The 14,128-nt window shown below is 44.9% G+C and overlaps 2 protein-coding genes across 6 annotated transcripts in view; one reads left to right on the top strand and one right to left on the bottom strand.

The window, feature by feature from the left end:
* Positions 1 to 1,844, bottom strand: part of tubgcp2 (tubulin gamma complex component 2) — a 43,129-nt gene extending 41,285 nt beyond the window's left edge. For 2 of the 3 annotated variants that reach the window (XR_011588355.1, XM_070865735.1), the window contains exon 1: positions 1,627 to 1,714. The gene's annotated coding sequence lies outside the window, so the exon portion shown is untranslated. Of the gene's footprint in view, positions 1 to 1,626 lie in introns of all 3 variants that reach the window. The other variant, XM_070865736.1, reaches the window with a different exon arrangement.
* Positions 1,481 to 13,585, top strand: znf511 (zinc finger protein 511). 3 transcript variants are annotated; one of them, XM_070865737.1, is made up of 6 exons: positions 1,481 to 1,766; positions 6,444 to 6,514; positions 6,641 to 6,842; positions 9,162 to 9,286; positions 10,393 to 10,602; positions 12,556 to 13,585. In XM_070865737.1, the coding sequence occupies exons 1-6, from the start codon at positions 1,533 to 1,535 to the stop codon at positions 12,623 to 12,625; spliced, it is 912 nt and encodes a 303-aa protein (XP_070721838.1). In that variant the 5' UTR covers positions 1,481 to 1,532; the 3' UTR covers positions 12,626 to 13,585. The 3 variants fall into 3 exon arrangements, with proteins under 3 accessions (XP_070721838.1, XP_070721839.1, XP_070721840.1); XM_070865738.1 differs by lacking the exon at positions 1,481 to 1,766 and adding an exon at positions 2,008 to 2,257; XM_070865739.1 differs by lacking the exon at positions 1,481 to 1,766 and adding an exon at positions 2,165 to 2,516.
* Positions 13,586 to 14,128: the final 543 nt, after the last annotated feature.

The raw sequence follows: 14,128 nt of genomic DNA on the forward strand, positions 1-14,128 counted from the left end.
TTGACACCGAGCCAAAGAAGGAGATATCAAGACAGATGACCAAAAGTTTGGTCAAAGAGGTAGGTTTTAAGGAGCGTCTTAAAAGAGGGCAGAGCGATAAAGAGACCGGAAAGTTTAGGGAGGGAATTTGAGAGCTTAAGGCCAAGGCAGCTGAAAGCACGGCCATCAATGGTGGAGCGATTAAAATTGGGGATGCACAAGATGCAAGAATTGGAGGAGCGCAGATATCTCGAATGCTTGTAAGGCTGGAGGAGGTTAGAGAGATAGGGAGGGGTGAGGCCATGGAGGGATGTGAAATCAAGATTTTTTTAAATGAGGAAGCTGGAAGAGGTGTGGGTCCATACCTGTTCCAATATCCCAAAACGATGCAGCATTGGGATGCAACTGCTGCACGATGCAATGAGCCTTGCAGATTTACCATGATATATAAAAACAGAAGCACATCGCGTGCATGCAGGGAGTACCAACGGACGGTATAAGTGTCTGCTCAACTCCAAAACAGTGCCTGCACGGATCCCTTCTTCAATGTGCCAACGCAGCCTGAGGGAGAGAGTATTTGAAGCCCAGTACCTCAAATCTGGCACCAAGCTTATGGTCTACAGGGCAGTAGTGATACCCGCCTTCCTATATGGCTCAGAGACACAGACTATATACAGCAGACATCTCAAAGCACTGGAGAAGTACCACCAGCACTGCCTCCGCAAGATCCTGCAAATCCACTGACACCAACGTCAGTGTTCTCGATCAGGCCAACATCCCAAGCTTTGAAGCACTGACCACGCTCCACTAACTTCCATTGGGCGGGACACATCGTCCACATGCCTGACACGAGACTCTCTAAACAAGCGTACTCGGAGCTCCAACACGGCAAGCGAGCCCCAGGTGGGCAGAGGAAACGTTTCAAGGGCACCCTCAAAGCCTCCTTGATAAAGTGCAACATCCCCACCGACACCTGGGAATCCCTGGCCAAAGACCGCCCAAAGTGGAGGAAGTGCATCCGGGAGGGCGCTGAGTACCTCGAGTCTTGTCGCCAAGAGCATGCGGAAATCAAGGGCAGGCAGCGGAAGGAGCATGCGGCAAACCAGGCTCCTCACCCACCCTTTCCTTCAACCACTGTCTGTCCCACCTGTGATAGAGACTGTATTTCCCATATTGCCACCTGAGAACTCACTTTTAGAGTGGAAGCAAGTCATGGAGAGAGGCCAACACAACTCACAATGAAACATAAACAAGAGCCGAGCTACTTTTAAAAACAGGCACAGAATGGGATACCCCTCTGCCCCTAACAATGCGCCGAGCTGTGGCAGGCCTGTTGCCCCTGGTGTGTGTCTGCCCAGCCCACAGACCCAGCTCCGCGCTCCCGCTGCTCTTTAGGCTGGGTTTGGGGTGGGGTGAACTGGCCTCCGGGATGGGGCCTCACAGCTCGGCCGGGGCCCGGTGCGCCCTCGGCAGCAGCCAGTTGTGCCGCCGCTTGTGGGCCTGATGGTCACCCGCGCGGCGGCAATCCGCTCTGTTGTTATTTATCACAACAAATGGCTGAGCGGGGCGGCGCTATTGTAAGATCCCGACAGGCCCAACGCTCCTGGCGCCCCCGGAATCTTGCCGGCCCTTGCTGCGCACACCCACCCCGGCCGCTCCAGGCCGCCGGCCGCTTCGGATTCACCCGTTCCGCCTGCCTTCTCCTCCCGCCGCCAAGCAAAACAGTGCCTCACCGCTTCCCTCCGGGAAAGCCGAGGCGCCGCCGCTCCGTTCCGCCTCGCTGTAAGGTAAAAGCGCCAGAGGACGAGAAGCCGGCGGGCCTTAGGACCCGGGGGAGGAGATGAAGGGGGAGACGCGGCAACAGAAGAGAGATAGAGATAGAGCGAGAGCGACGGTTGTGCGCGCGCGCCAGAACCGTTGATGGTTGGCGCAGGCGCCTCAGTGCCCTTTAGCCGGTTAGCGCAGGCGCAGCAGAACTACTGGTCGGTTGGCGCAGGCGCCTCAGCGTCGCTGGTCGGTTGGCGCAGGCGCGGCAGTGCAGCGGGTCGGTGAGCCGGCGGTGGAGGGGCGCGGATCGGATGGGATGCTGAGCCCGGGGCTGCTTGAGCTCCAGCGGGAGTGGACGGCAGATCAGCGGGTTTTCCGGCTGGCGGTCGCCGTTTCTGACGGTGGAGGGGACGGGGCGACGGGGGAGTCGGAGCCCCTGCCGCCGGGAGCGTCACCTTTTACCTTCAGCTCCAGGAGAATCCGTTTGGACAAGGACGACGAATTCTTCGAAGTAGGTTGTCTTGCGCCAAGGCGCGAGTAAAAGATCCCACGGCATTATTTCGAAGAAGAGCAGGCTGGGACCAGTGCAGTGCTGAGGGAATGCTGCATTGTCGGCGGTGCCATCTTTCGGATGCGACATTAAACCAAGGCCCCGTCTCGACTCTCAGATGGACGTAAAAGATCTCAAGGCACTATTTCGAAGAAGAGCGGGGCATTTATTCTGGCCAATATTTATCCCTCAACCAACATCACTAAAAACAGATGAACAGGTCATTGAAACATTGTTGTTTGTGGGAGCTTGCTGTGCGCAAATTGGCTGCCGCGTTTCATCTCATCATCATCATCATAGGCAGTCTCTTGTATCGAGATGACTTGCTTTCACGCCGAAAAGGGATGAGTTCACAGGTGTTTCAATGAAGGACCTAATATTCCAGGTCCCGAAGGGTGGAAGATGCCTGTGCGTGGATTTTTTTAACGTGTGGTGGTCATTGCACACCAGCCACCACACGGGCTTGACAGAACTAGGTCTTGGTCCAGTGGCAAGGTTTAACCAAGACGACTGGAGACCTGCTCTGCTGCACGGACCTAACGCGCACACATATCGCAGTGTGCCTGGCCCGTGCTGCCCATGGCCCCGATCACATCTCTCTATGAACTCTTGCCGCTCGTTCGCCCCGACCTCGCCGCTCCCGCTGTACGTGCCCGCACTGCAGTCAGCCATCGCCCTCCTGCAGTGGTATGCCGCCGCACATATTACAACAGTGACTACACTTCAAAATGTGCTTCATTGGCTGTAAAGCACTTTGCGTTGGCCTGAGATTGTGAAAGGTGCAATATAGATGCAAGTCTTTTTTCTTTCAACCAACTTCACTAAAACATTATCTGGTCATTGTTGTTTACTGAGTGCAAATTGGCTGCCGCGTTTCCTACATTACAACAGTGACTACACTTCAAATGTTGTTGCTGGAACATCTCCAAAGAGATCTATCATTTTCTTATTAGTGGCAGATAAGGTTTTTATTGAGCATTTAAGCTGGTGACAATGAGAAGTGCACTGAGCTTTCTTGAGGATTCCTCTTCTATCAGCTTTTGCAGCTACCCTTACAAGTAGTTTGCTCCAGGATAGAGAAGATATGATCGAGTCAAGCAGCTGAATCTGTGTAACTGTGGAGAGATTCAGCAATTAGAATGCAGGTAAATAGGCAGGTTATATATCCAAAGGTATTGTTGGAGATAAGAAAATGAGTGGAGCCAAGCATGCTACCCTGAGGTATCTCTTTATAGCTTTTTGAATACAAAGATAAAGGGCCACTTGTAATGAACCAATGCCTATGCCCTCTGACACATTTGTGCATTCAATTCAGAGGCTAACAAAATAAAAAGAAAAACTTGCATCTATATAGCTCCTTTCATAAGCCCCAAGTTTCGTGCCGCGGCGAAAACGGCGCACCTCCGAGCTGGGCGCCTGTTTTTCGCGCCGAAAACTGCGCCTAAAAAAAAGTCCGATATTCTCGAGCTCCTTGGAGCTCAATGTCTGCTTGGTGCGGCGCGCTCTTCGCAGCAGGGGACGGAGCCTAACACTCGCGCCGATTTTCTAAGTAGCAGGGGGCGGGTACAATTTAAATTAGCCTTCGTGGTGCCGGCAACCCTGCGCGTGCGCGTTGGAGCATGCGCGCATGCGCAGTCTCACACAAACATTGGCACTCGGACATTTTTAAAAATACTGCAGAAAAAGTGAAGATTTGTTTCTTGGATCCTGCAAAGGCTTGTAATTTAATTTTTTTTGATATTTCTGTGTGTGAGGGAGTGCTTTTAGCAGCACTGCTGAATAAATCACCTGCTGAAATCAGTGAGTTCAGCTTTTCACTGCTAAACTTGCAGAACTTGTATAAGTATAACTAAGGATTGGTGCATGCAAATTAAGGACTGTGTGTTTGGAGAAATAAGAGTGCCAATTCAACTTTGCAATAATACGTGGTGTTGACAATGCAGCACCCATTCTGCAAATTTAAATATAAAACTATCGATGTGGCTGCCTCTCCCTGTCCAAATGGCCTCAGTCCCCCTCACAGCTCGAAGGCTGCTGCTGTATCTTCGGCTGCCGGCCAGCCACTGACGCCGCTGCTATCTCATGGCTGAATGGCCTCACGTCCGTCCGCTGCTGATTCTTTGGCTGCCAGCCAGCCACTGACGCCGCTGCTATCTCATGGCCGAATGGCCTCGATTCAGTCCGCTGATTCTTTGGCTGCCAGCCAGCCACTGACGCCGCTGATATCTCATGGCCAAATGGCCTCGGGTCCATCCGGTGCTGCTTCTTCGCGGCCAGCCACGAAGAGAATGAAGGCCTGCCTCAAGCACTGCAGCTCAGCTCGAAGCTTGCTGCCGCTGCCGTCGAGACACTGACGCCACACCGCTGCCTGTCTCCAACATGAAAGGCCTGCCTGAAGCACTTTCACACAGGTAGGAACATGGTTTATTTAATCTTTTCTTTGCTTATAAATTTTTATTTAGGTTGGATTTATTTGTATAATATTTGTATAAGTATAACTAAGGATTGATTGTAGAATTTAATGACTTCCCTTCCCTCCCCCCCCACCTCGTTCCCTACGCCTAATTTGTAACCTACGCCTGATTTTCTAAAGTGTAGACAAGGTTTTTTCGAGCGTACAAAAATCTTCACTTACTCCATTCTAAGTTAGTTTGGAGTAAGTTTTCACTCACGAAACTTTGAAATCAGGCATAAGTGGCCAGACACGCCCCCTTTGAAAAAAAAATTCTGTTCCAAAGTGAAACTGTTCTAACTGACTAGAACTGGAGCAAACTAAATGTGGAGAATTCCGATTTCTAAGATACTCCGTTCTACACCAGTTGCTCCTAAAAATTAGGAGCACATCATGTGGAAACTTGGGGCCATAATCACCGGATGGCCCAAAGCGCTTTACAGTCAGTGAAGTACTTTCTGAAGTGCAGTCACTGTTGTAATGTAGGAAACACGACAGTGGATTTGCACATAACGAACTCCCACAAACAGCAATGTGATAATGACTAGATAGTCTGTTTTAGTGATGTTCATTGAAGAATAAATATTGGCCAGGACACTGGGGATAACGCCCCTGTTCTTAGAATAGTGCCATGGGATCTTTTACATCCACCGGCAGTCGTAGCCTCGGTTTAATGTCTCATCCAAAAGTCAACACCTCTGACAATGCAGCACTCCCTCAGTACTGCACTGGGGTGTCAGCCTAGATTCACAGCTGACACTTAGGCCAACCTGTTAAGGCTAGGATTTCATACTTTGTTGACTTCTCTGCAACATAATGGATACTGCTATAACTCCATGCTGGGTATCATTTCTGGATCATGAGATCAAGAGCATCACAGCCAATTTGCACAGATGCCAAATTGGTGACTAGATGGCAGGCTGCTGGGATTTTGATATTGCAACAAATATGTTTCCTTATCCTTTGAGCCAATTGACATTCAAAATAAGTGGAGTTGAAATTCACTTCACTAAAGTGTTAAATAAATCATATGGGCATCTATAGCCTATTGCTACTTCCAGTTTCACTGTTCTTGGTTGTTTCAGGGTTGATAAAGGAAGTAAACTATATTCTTGTGTCAGAGTGTGAGCATACAGTAAAGGAAGAAGCATTACTACCTGGTGCCATTGTAGGCTGATCTGCTGACAGCCAGTTTATTGGAATTACATCCTAGACCGCTCAGATATAGCAGTTTCTGTGGTTGCTGTTAACGTAGCAAAGTTGAAGGTTTCATTGTCTTTTGATGCCATTACCGCCACCCGGGGTCCACCGCCTCACCCAATAATGACTCCTTTGGCTGAATTTATAGGTACATTATTGTGTTTTATCAGCTCTTGACTAATGTTCCCTGTAATTTTGTTTGGTGATGCATAGTCCCTGCCGTTCAAAATGCTGCACATGTGCAGTTTTTATGCATTGTAAAACCAGCTGCACGGGGTCCCTGGAACACTGCACAGCTTATAGGAAACATTGCTCTTGACAGTGGTTAAATTAGCCAGTAGATATATTGTTGCTCAGTCCTCCACCACAAGGAGCTTTTACCAATGAAGGATAAAAGTTTGTGAGTAATTGATTAACTTGTAACTATAATCTGCAATTAGCAAGCTAATGATTTACAGAAAATAATTGTTACTTTTAATTTTGATTTTGTTTCAGGATGGTGATATCCATCGACATTTATATCTGCGAAATGCCATAACAAGTGTGGGAGAAGTGGAAAGACCCAAGTAAGAATAGCTGTTTGCTTTTAAGGATATCTCTTTTCTAACTGTATTGAATCAAAGCTATTTGAATTTCCCCTCTTTTTTTTCCTGAAGCACTAACTTGTGTATATCCATTGGTTTTTAATTTAGGGTTTCTGAATTCTGTTGCCATATAGCAGGTTGCAGTCAACGGTTCGACACCCTAGCAAACTACGAACATCATTATAACACATTCCACCGCAATGTTTGCTCCTCCTGCAAACGCTCTTTCCCGTCCAGTCACCTGCTCGATATTCACATCCTGGAATGGCACGACTCACTTTTCCAGATTCTGGCAGCAAAACAGAACATGGTAAGTGACTATGAAACTCTCATACTTGAGCTGTTCACTGGCCTGTGTTGCATCTGTGTATGTGTTTATGTTTGATTTAGAGAACAGAGCTGTCTGAACTCCATACGGATCCAAGAACACCTATATGTGTATAGTGGCAGGATGCTCCAGGAATCTCATTAACATTTAGTAATGTAATACAGTGGCAATACAGTTTTAAGAGTAACTATTTGGGTACTCCGTGTACAATGTAGCTGTTGAGTTGGAGGAAAGGAAGGCAGACACTTCGTGCTCTTACGATGTACAAGTAATTCAAATTTATGCTAATCAAGGCAAGGTTATGTCACTGTTGGAGAACAGAATTGTATCAATTGCATTTGTAGTCACCTCTGGAACAGAAGGTTGTGGGTTCAAGCTCCGAATCAGCACTAACACATCTCACTTTACCTTGCATTTTCAAAGACATCAAATTACGAATAGTACCATCCCTCACGTGAGGTTAGAAGACTGACTGCCAGTGATGGACATAGAAACATAGAAAATAGGTGCAGGAGTAGGCCATTCGGCCCTTCGCGCCTGCACCGTCATTCAATATGATCATGGCTGATCATGCAACTTCAGTACCCCACTCCCGCCTTCTCTCCATACCCCCTGATCCCTTTAGCCGTAAGGGCTACATCTAACTCCCTTTTGAATATATCTAACGAACTGGCTTCAACAACTTTCTGTGGTAGAGAATTCCACAGGTTCACAATGAGTGAAGAAGTTTCTCCTCATCTCGATCCTAATTGGCTTACCCCTGGTTCTGGACTTCCCCAACATCGGGAACATTCTTCCTGCATCTAACCTGGCCAATCCCGTCAGAATTTTATATATTTCTATGAGATCCCCTCTCATTCATCTAAATTCCAGTGAATATAAGCCTAGTCTATCCAGTCTTTCTTCATATGTCAGTTCTGCCATCCCAGGAATCAGTCTGGTGAACCTTCGCTGCACTCCCTCAATAGCAAGAATGTCCTTCCTCAGATTAGGAGACCAAAACTGTGCACAATATTCAAGGTGTGGTCTCACTAAGGCCCTGTACAACTGCAGTTAGACTCCCTTCTCCTGTACTCAAATCCTCTCGCTATGAAGACCAACATTAAAGATCTCATGGTGTTTTTTATATCCTTATTGACTAATACTCATAAAAGAACCCTGGTCCTATCTAGTTCCTAGTTCCACTGAATAGGATATTGGGGAAATTTATATTTGTGATATCTCACAAGGTCTCTGGCCATTCAGCTGGAGTGACAAACCATTTGACAGATCTATTTAGCAGGTCTCAAATTCATGAAGAGGAACAGGGATGGGGACCAAGAGTATCCTAAGGTGACGATAAAGGCCTAGAGTACCTCAATACTTCCTATTTCTCTACCCTATAGAGTGGTAGTCTAATATCCAGTCATCCAGATCCATATCGATGGCCTATTATTGAGATTACTTTGAGGATCTTAACAATTTAGCCGACAGTACAACCAGTTTTGTACTGTTTTCAAAAAACGCTGGATGCAAAATTTAAGCTTGGGTCTATCAAGATGTGTGCAGCAGCCATATCTACCTTCCATTTACTGTAGGAGGAGATTTCAATTCAGTCATCTCCATTCATCTTTTGGGCTTGGGATGTCAGCCTTCTTTCCATACTTTCTGATGCTAATGTAATAGTGTAATCTTGTGCTATGCAAATAAATACATGCTTCTTAATTTGAAAACTGTTGTGAAAACAGCTCGAATGTCAGTCAGGAGTGTTAGCAATGCCTAGGCTTTACTTACTGGAGCCATTTGCTTCATCTGCCACGATAAAAGCAATGTCCAATCTCCAGCAGCTCAAATTTTTGCCCAAGGAAGGATTCTGCACGTGTCAGTTGAGGAAGACACTGACCCTGTCCAAAATTCCAGCAGGAAGGGGGTCATAGCACAGTTGAGAATGATGCCCCACACCTGTGAAGGTGTATTAATGGTGCTCCAAGGGTGGTAGGGAGGCCTAGGATAAGCCAGAAAGGTGATTATCATCTGCCCCTAATGGCGCAAATGCCCATCTCCAGAAAGTTCATTGACGTTTATTGGATTGATTACCTTTCCTGGAGGACTTTTTGGGGCTTCAAAAGGGTATACAGACTTCCTGTGATAGTGGGTGGATGCAAGACTCGCTCAGTCTCCCCAATCTGGGATTTGTAGGGCACTTTGCACAGGGCAGTACCAGGTTTGTCTCCAAATTGCAGCCACCCCACCCCATCACAGTGGGCCCCGAGAATTTCACAATCTATGTTTGTGACTCAAACGCTTTATTTTATTTTCTAGTATTTGTGTTTGGTGGAGAGTTGCACAGAAAAATTCAAGACGTCCAGTGACCGGAAAAAACATTTGATCAAAGTTCACGGTTATCCATCTGACTTTAGATTTGATAAACCAAAGAAACCTAAACGGTAAGGAAATTATTCCCTGCAGCATTTTATGCCAACCTCAGTGGGGTGAGTTAATAAATTGAGTAAAATGTCTCAAAACAATAGAGCCATGCTTTTCAGATGTCTTCCTCTTTAATTCTACTTCATTGTCCTAGAATTCATACTGGCTGCAGGACAATCAATTGAAACTTATTTCTTGATAAAATTGTAATAAAGAAATTTCAGTTAATCCTTCATTGTGAATGACTCCTCACACTGAAGTCATGGAGTGTTTGAGCATTTGCCATCCTCACTGTGAAACGCTACAGACAGAAGTGAGAGTACCAAAATCATTGAGTAATAAAGCACAGAAGGAGGCCATTCAAGCCATCATGCCTGTGCCGGCTCTTTGGTAGAGCTAGGTCTCCTGCTCTATTTTATTATGACTTTGTGCAGGAGCAACCTCACTGCCCCATTCAGTCTCCCAATTTCAGTGTCTTCCTCAGATGCATATATCTCCCAAAGTAAGAAAACTTCTGCTGTCTGCATCCCTTCAGTGCTGCCACATTCTTCCTCAGCCCTCCCCCCTCCCCCCTGCATATTCCCAAACGACAGAACTCTCTACCAATTGCTCCCACACCGTTGCTAAGTACAGGTAGATCCTACAACCCACCTTCCTCCATCTTCACCCCTTGAAGGATCTCCAGTGTTCCCAAGAGAAGGCCCCATTCCACAAAATGCTCTTCATTCCCCACACAATCGGATGGGGAGGATTAGTGGATCGTTAATTGGGCACACTGCTTTATAGGCATACAAACATCCCCACCCGATTCTGTTCTGTGTACGCTACCAGGAACAGGACAATATATCCCATTGTCTTTTAGTGACTAGATGAGCAGTGTGTCCCTGTAGCAGTCAGAACAAACAGCACAGGCCAAACAGTTCTGCCATGTGGCAGTAAATGCCATACTCCCAGCCTGGCTGTATTTCTGTGTTCATTTAACAAATACAAGTGGTGAAAGCAAATTTAAAATCGTGAACCATTTTGAAAGTAGTCATTTTAAATATAATTTCTGTTGTCGCTACTCTTTAAGGTGACAGTACAGCAAAACAAACGTGTTTTTTTTTTCTTCCTTCCTGCCCCACAGCAATCAAAAGAATCAAGATAGGAGTTCACATGACATGGATGTGGAAACACCTATTTGTCAAAAAGAAACATATGACATTTTACGCAGAATATCCACAGAATCAATGGACGATGCGCCAGTAGAATCAATGGAGGCTGAGAGTTCATCTGTACCAGGACAAGAAAGATCCAGGGCTTCTACAGTGCAGCAACGGCCATATTTCTCCTACAGGTTACTGCCCTGTTACCATTATTACTTTTACCTTCTAAGTACAAAAGAATAGAATTGTAGAATATTACGCACAGAAGGAGGTCATTCAGCCCATCATTTCTGTGCCGGCTGAAAAAGAGCTATCCAGCCTAATCCCACTTTCCAGCTCTTGATCCTTTTGGATACGGCACTTCAAGTGCATATCCAAATACTTTTTAAATGTGGTGAGAGTTTCTGCCTCTACCATCCTTTCAGGCAATGCGTTCCAGACCCCACCACTCTTTGGGTGAAAAAGTGCTCCTCAACTCCCCTCTAATCCTTCTACCAATTACGTTAAATCTATACCCACTGGTTATTGACCTCTCTGTTTAGGCCCCTCATAATTTTATATACAATGGGAGTGGCATTGTGAACAATATGTATACATCATTACTGTAACTCTGTTTAAAATCTAAAAAGCTGGCAAGTGATGCTGTTATTTGAATGTTAGTTGACAGTCTTGTGGTACAGAGTATGTGTTTTTCTTTAAACTCGTTTCATAATGCAAAATTCCGTGGTTGTAATCATGTTGGCGGGGGGTGGAGGGGGGGCGGGTGTGAGGGGAGAGGGGAGGGAGTTGCCAGAATTACAGAACACAGAAAACCAAAATCAGCTGGAGTTCAAAAAGTTCACTATCTGAAACAAAATAGTAAACTGAAGAATAAATAATGCCTTGAAGTTGCATTCAAAGCTGCTTTCCCTACACATGAAATATACAGGTATGAAAATAAGGCCTAGCAGCACTGTAACGTGAATTATGTGATTCACTTCAGTTTTAAGTCCTGTGATTTGGCCCAGCGGCCTGCTCTTCTGCCACCGTCAACCATCACACCAGTTGCTAACAAATAAAAAGTTATAAAAATGGAACCACCTTCTCGCCTCCTCATCCTGAGATTTTCAACTCAATCTATAATTTAAAAAATATTGGCGTCTGCACATTTCAAGTCAACTTTTTCCATTATAAACTCCTACATCCACATTTATAATGAAAACTGCTCATGTCAACTTGTCACACTGTAAATACACCGTCCTGCCAGTGGAGCAATTGCATCATTACCACTAAAAGATGGGTGTAATTATGGCGTGACAAGATTACATAACAAATTTCCGTTATAAATGTCATAGCAATCTAAAATGGAAATATAAAAATCAGGATAGAATGCATGACTTTCAAATTGGACTGGATTACTTCAGCGTACCCTAATCCAGGAGTTCCCACCCTCTAACCCTGCTTCACCTGAAGACTACGCCTGATTTTACCTCCCGGTATGTAGCTTGACGGGTGCTCCAGTAGTAAATATATAGAATGAGCCAGAATGTGTTTCAAAGCAGTTACTCAGATTGGGGTCAAGCTGAAGCTTTGCGCTCTCAATTTGAGTTTGTTATAACTCATTGATGCATTGCAGCCTAAAATGTAAAGAAAATGTGGAAATGCTGACACATTCTCCCTTTTACATTGAGTGAAATTTCCTATTAATAGGAACCTATTTTACTTTTTTTGGTCCTTTTAGCCGTACTGCGGTTTAATTTCTCCTTCAACGCCCAACCCACATATTTCTCCCGGTCTCTCTCAAAGCCGCTGAAGTACAGTTCCATGGGTGCTACCTGCCCTTCAGTACCTCACCCAAGTGGCAGTCCTTCACATAGGCCAAGGCAATGAGCATTGGGAGATGTTTGACTGTGGGAGGCATCACAGCTGTACCAATTCTATCCTTGCCTGACATCTAAACACGTGCACTTTCCATTGGGTCACAATTGGGAGTGGGAACCTGTACTGACATTTTATTTTCCCCACCTTCATAGACTGGCGCACTGAGGCCTGTTAACACCATCACCATTGCCTTGGGTGAGATGAGCTAACTCAGCAAAGACAGAGTATGTAACCTGAACCTTCGTCATCTGTAAGGCTTAATATTTTATTTTTTGTCATTATAGGGTGCCAGCGACAATTTGTTTTGGCCATGGGTCAGTACGCGGCTTTAAGAACACAAGGAGAAAGAAGTGATCTGTGTTGTGAAACGATTAGTCACTGGATACAAGAACGTTTTCCTGTGAAGGACATTTATAAATGTGAACTTGGAAGAATACTTCGTCACTTTTGCCCTGCTCAGGTGAAGCAATCTCAGCCCCCAAGAGGCAATCGGATACAATTATCAACCAATGTTTTCGCAACTGTATTTTTTTAAAGGGAATGACCAATACTGTTCAGAAAACAGATACATATTGATTACATACGAGCAAAATAAATCCTTTGCTTCGCAGCTCTGTGATCCATATTGGAGACCCTTCATTTCCAAGCAAATTTCCACCGAATTCTGGATAGGATGACACCATTAGGTGTTTGAATTCATCGTATTGCTTGTAGAAACCATGTAATTTTAGCTCATTCAATATTAAAATGGTCTGATTTACTCAGGCCAACGTTTTTTGGAATGATTCCCAGGACAGCTAAAGAGCACAAGCCAACCACAGTTCTGTAATTTACTAGAATACAATACACAATGGAAAAATTGATGGCACTCCCCCTATTAAGCTGGTGATAAAATACATAATTATGAGCCTGGTTTTGGAACAGTACAATGACATAGTTCAAAATACTTGGCAGAGTATTTTGTGAGTAAATCGTTGAAATGTGGCACTTTATTTTCAATAAGATAGCGTTCCCCTATAATGCTTAGTTCTACTCACCAGGACTTGTTTTCCTTTCTTTTGTATATTTGCATTGCCTTCTGGTCCCTACTGCTTTAAGCAGTTATTTGATGTCCAGCACAAACACCGAGCTAGGTTTTTGCTCTGTTTTTTAAAAAAAAAAAGTTCTATATCAAGGACTTTAGTATAATTGTGATTGAGTTAATGTTGGACTTTGGACAACACATTTAACGCCAGCTATAAGAATTTCAAGATGTCGAAATAATTTTGAAATTGGAAATTAAATCACTGCTTAGCATTTAAGCATCTCTTTTAACATTGGTATCTGAATGGTGTTTTGCAGCAGGTATAAATCATTTCTTTATTACAATTGAATAAATCTGGACAGTTAACGTTTGTTATTACTTGGAACGTGGGACTCCCACCAGGATTACGCAGGCACAGACACAATTGTCACATGCGCCATAAATTTCTATGATTGTAAAAGCCTTTCTCCACTCCCAGGGATAAAAGAGGCAACAAAGTTTAAGTTCCCCTTTTCCAAAAATGTGAAGGGAATCTCATTAAATGTGGGGTGGGGGGGGGGGGGGGGTGGGGGGGATTTTTGTACTTTCATCGTGTACAAACATTTCAGTATTGACCAAGATTTTCATCTTCGTTGCACACAGATGCTCTCTGAGAAACCTGTTTGTTTATGGTTTATTTTCTAATTGCTTTTGTTTCTAGTTCCTGTCTCTTCCCATTAGTTCTCAAAACTAAACAGCCATCAAACGTATCTTGCAGAAATTAAATAAGAAAGTAGCATACTGTTTAATGTGACAGCCTGAAAAAAAAATGTAAATGTATTCTTTTCAGTGCT

The sequence above is a fragment of the Pristiophorus japonicus genome, chromosome 22 (genome assembly GCF_044704955.1).
Source record: "Pristiophorus japonicus isolate sPriJap1 chromosome 22, sPriJap1.hap1, whole genome shotgun sequence".
Classification (NCBI taxonomy): Eukaryota; Metazoa; Chordata; class Chondrichthyes; family Pristiophoridae; genus Pristiophorus; species Pristiophorus japonicus.

Excerpts from the sequence above, each read along its gene's own strand:
- znf511 (XM_070865737.1), top strand. The coding sequence starts at position 1,533 with ATGGCTGAGCGGGGCGGCGCTATTGTAAGATCCCGACAGGCCCAACGC. Across the intron at positions 6,843-9,161 it reads TGGCAGCAAAACAGAACATG|TATTTGTGTTTGGTGGAGAG; the intron begins GTAAGTGACTAT and ends TTTATTTTCTAG. Across the intron at positions 10,603-12,555 it reads CGGCCATATTTCTCCTACAG|GGTGCCAGCGACAATTTGTT; the intron begins GTTACTGCCCTG and ends TTGTCATTATAG.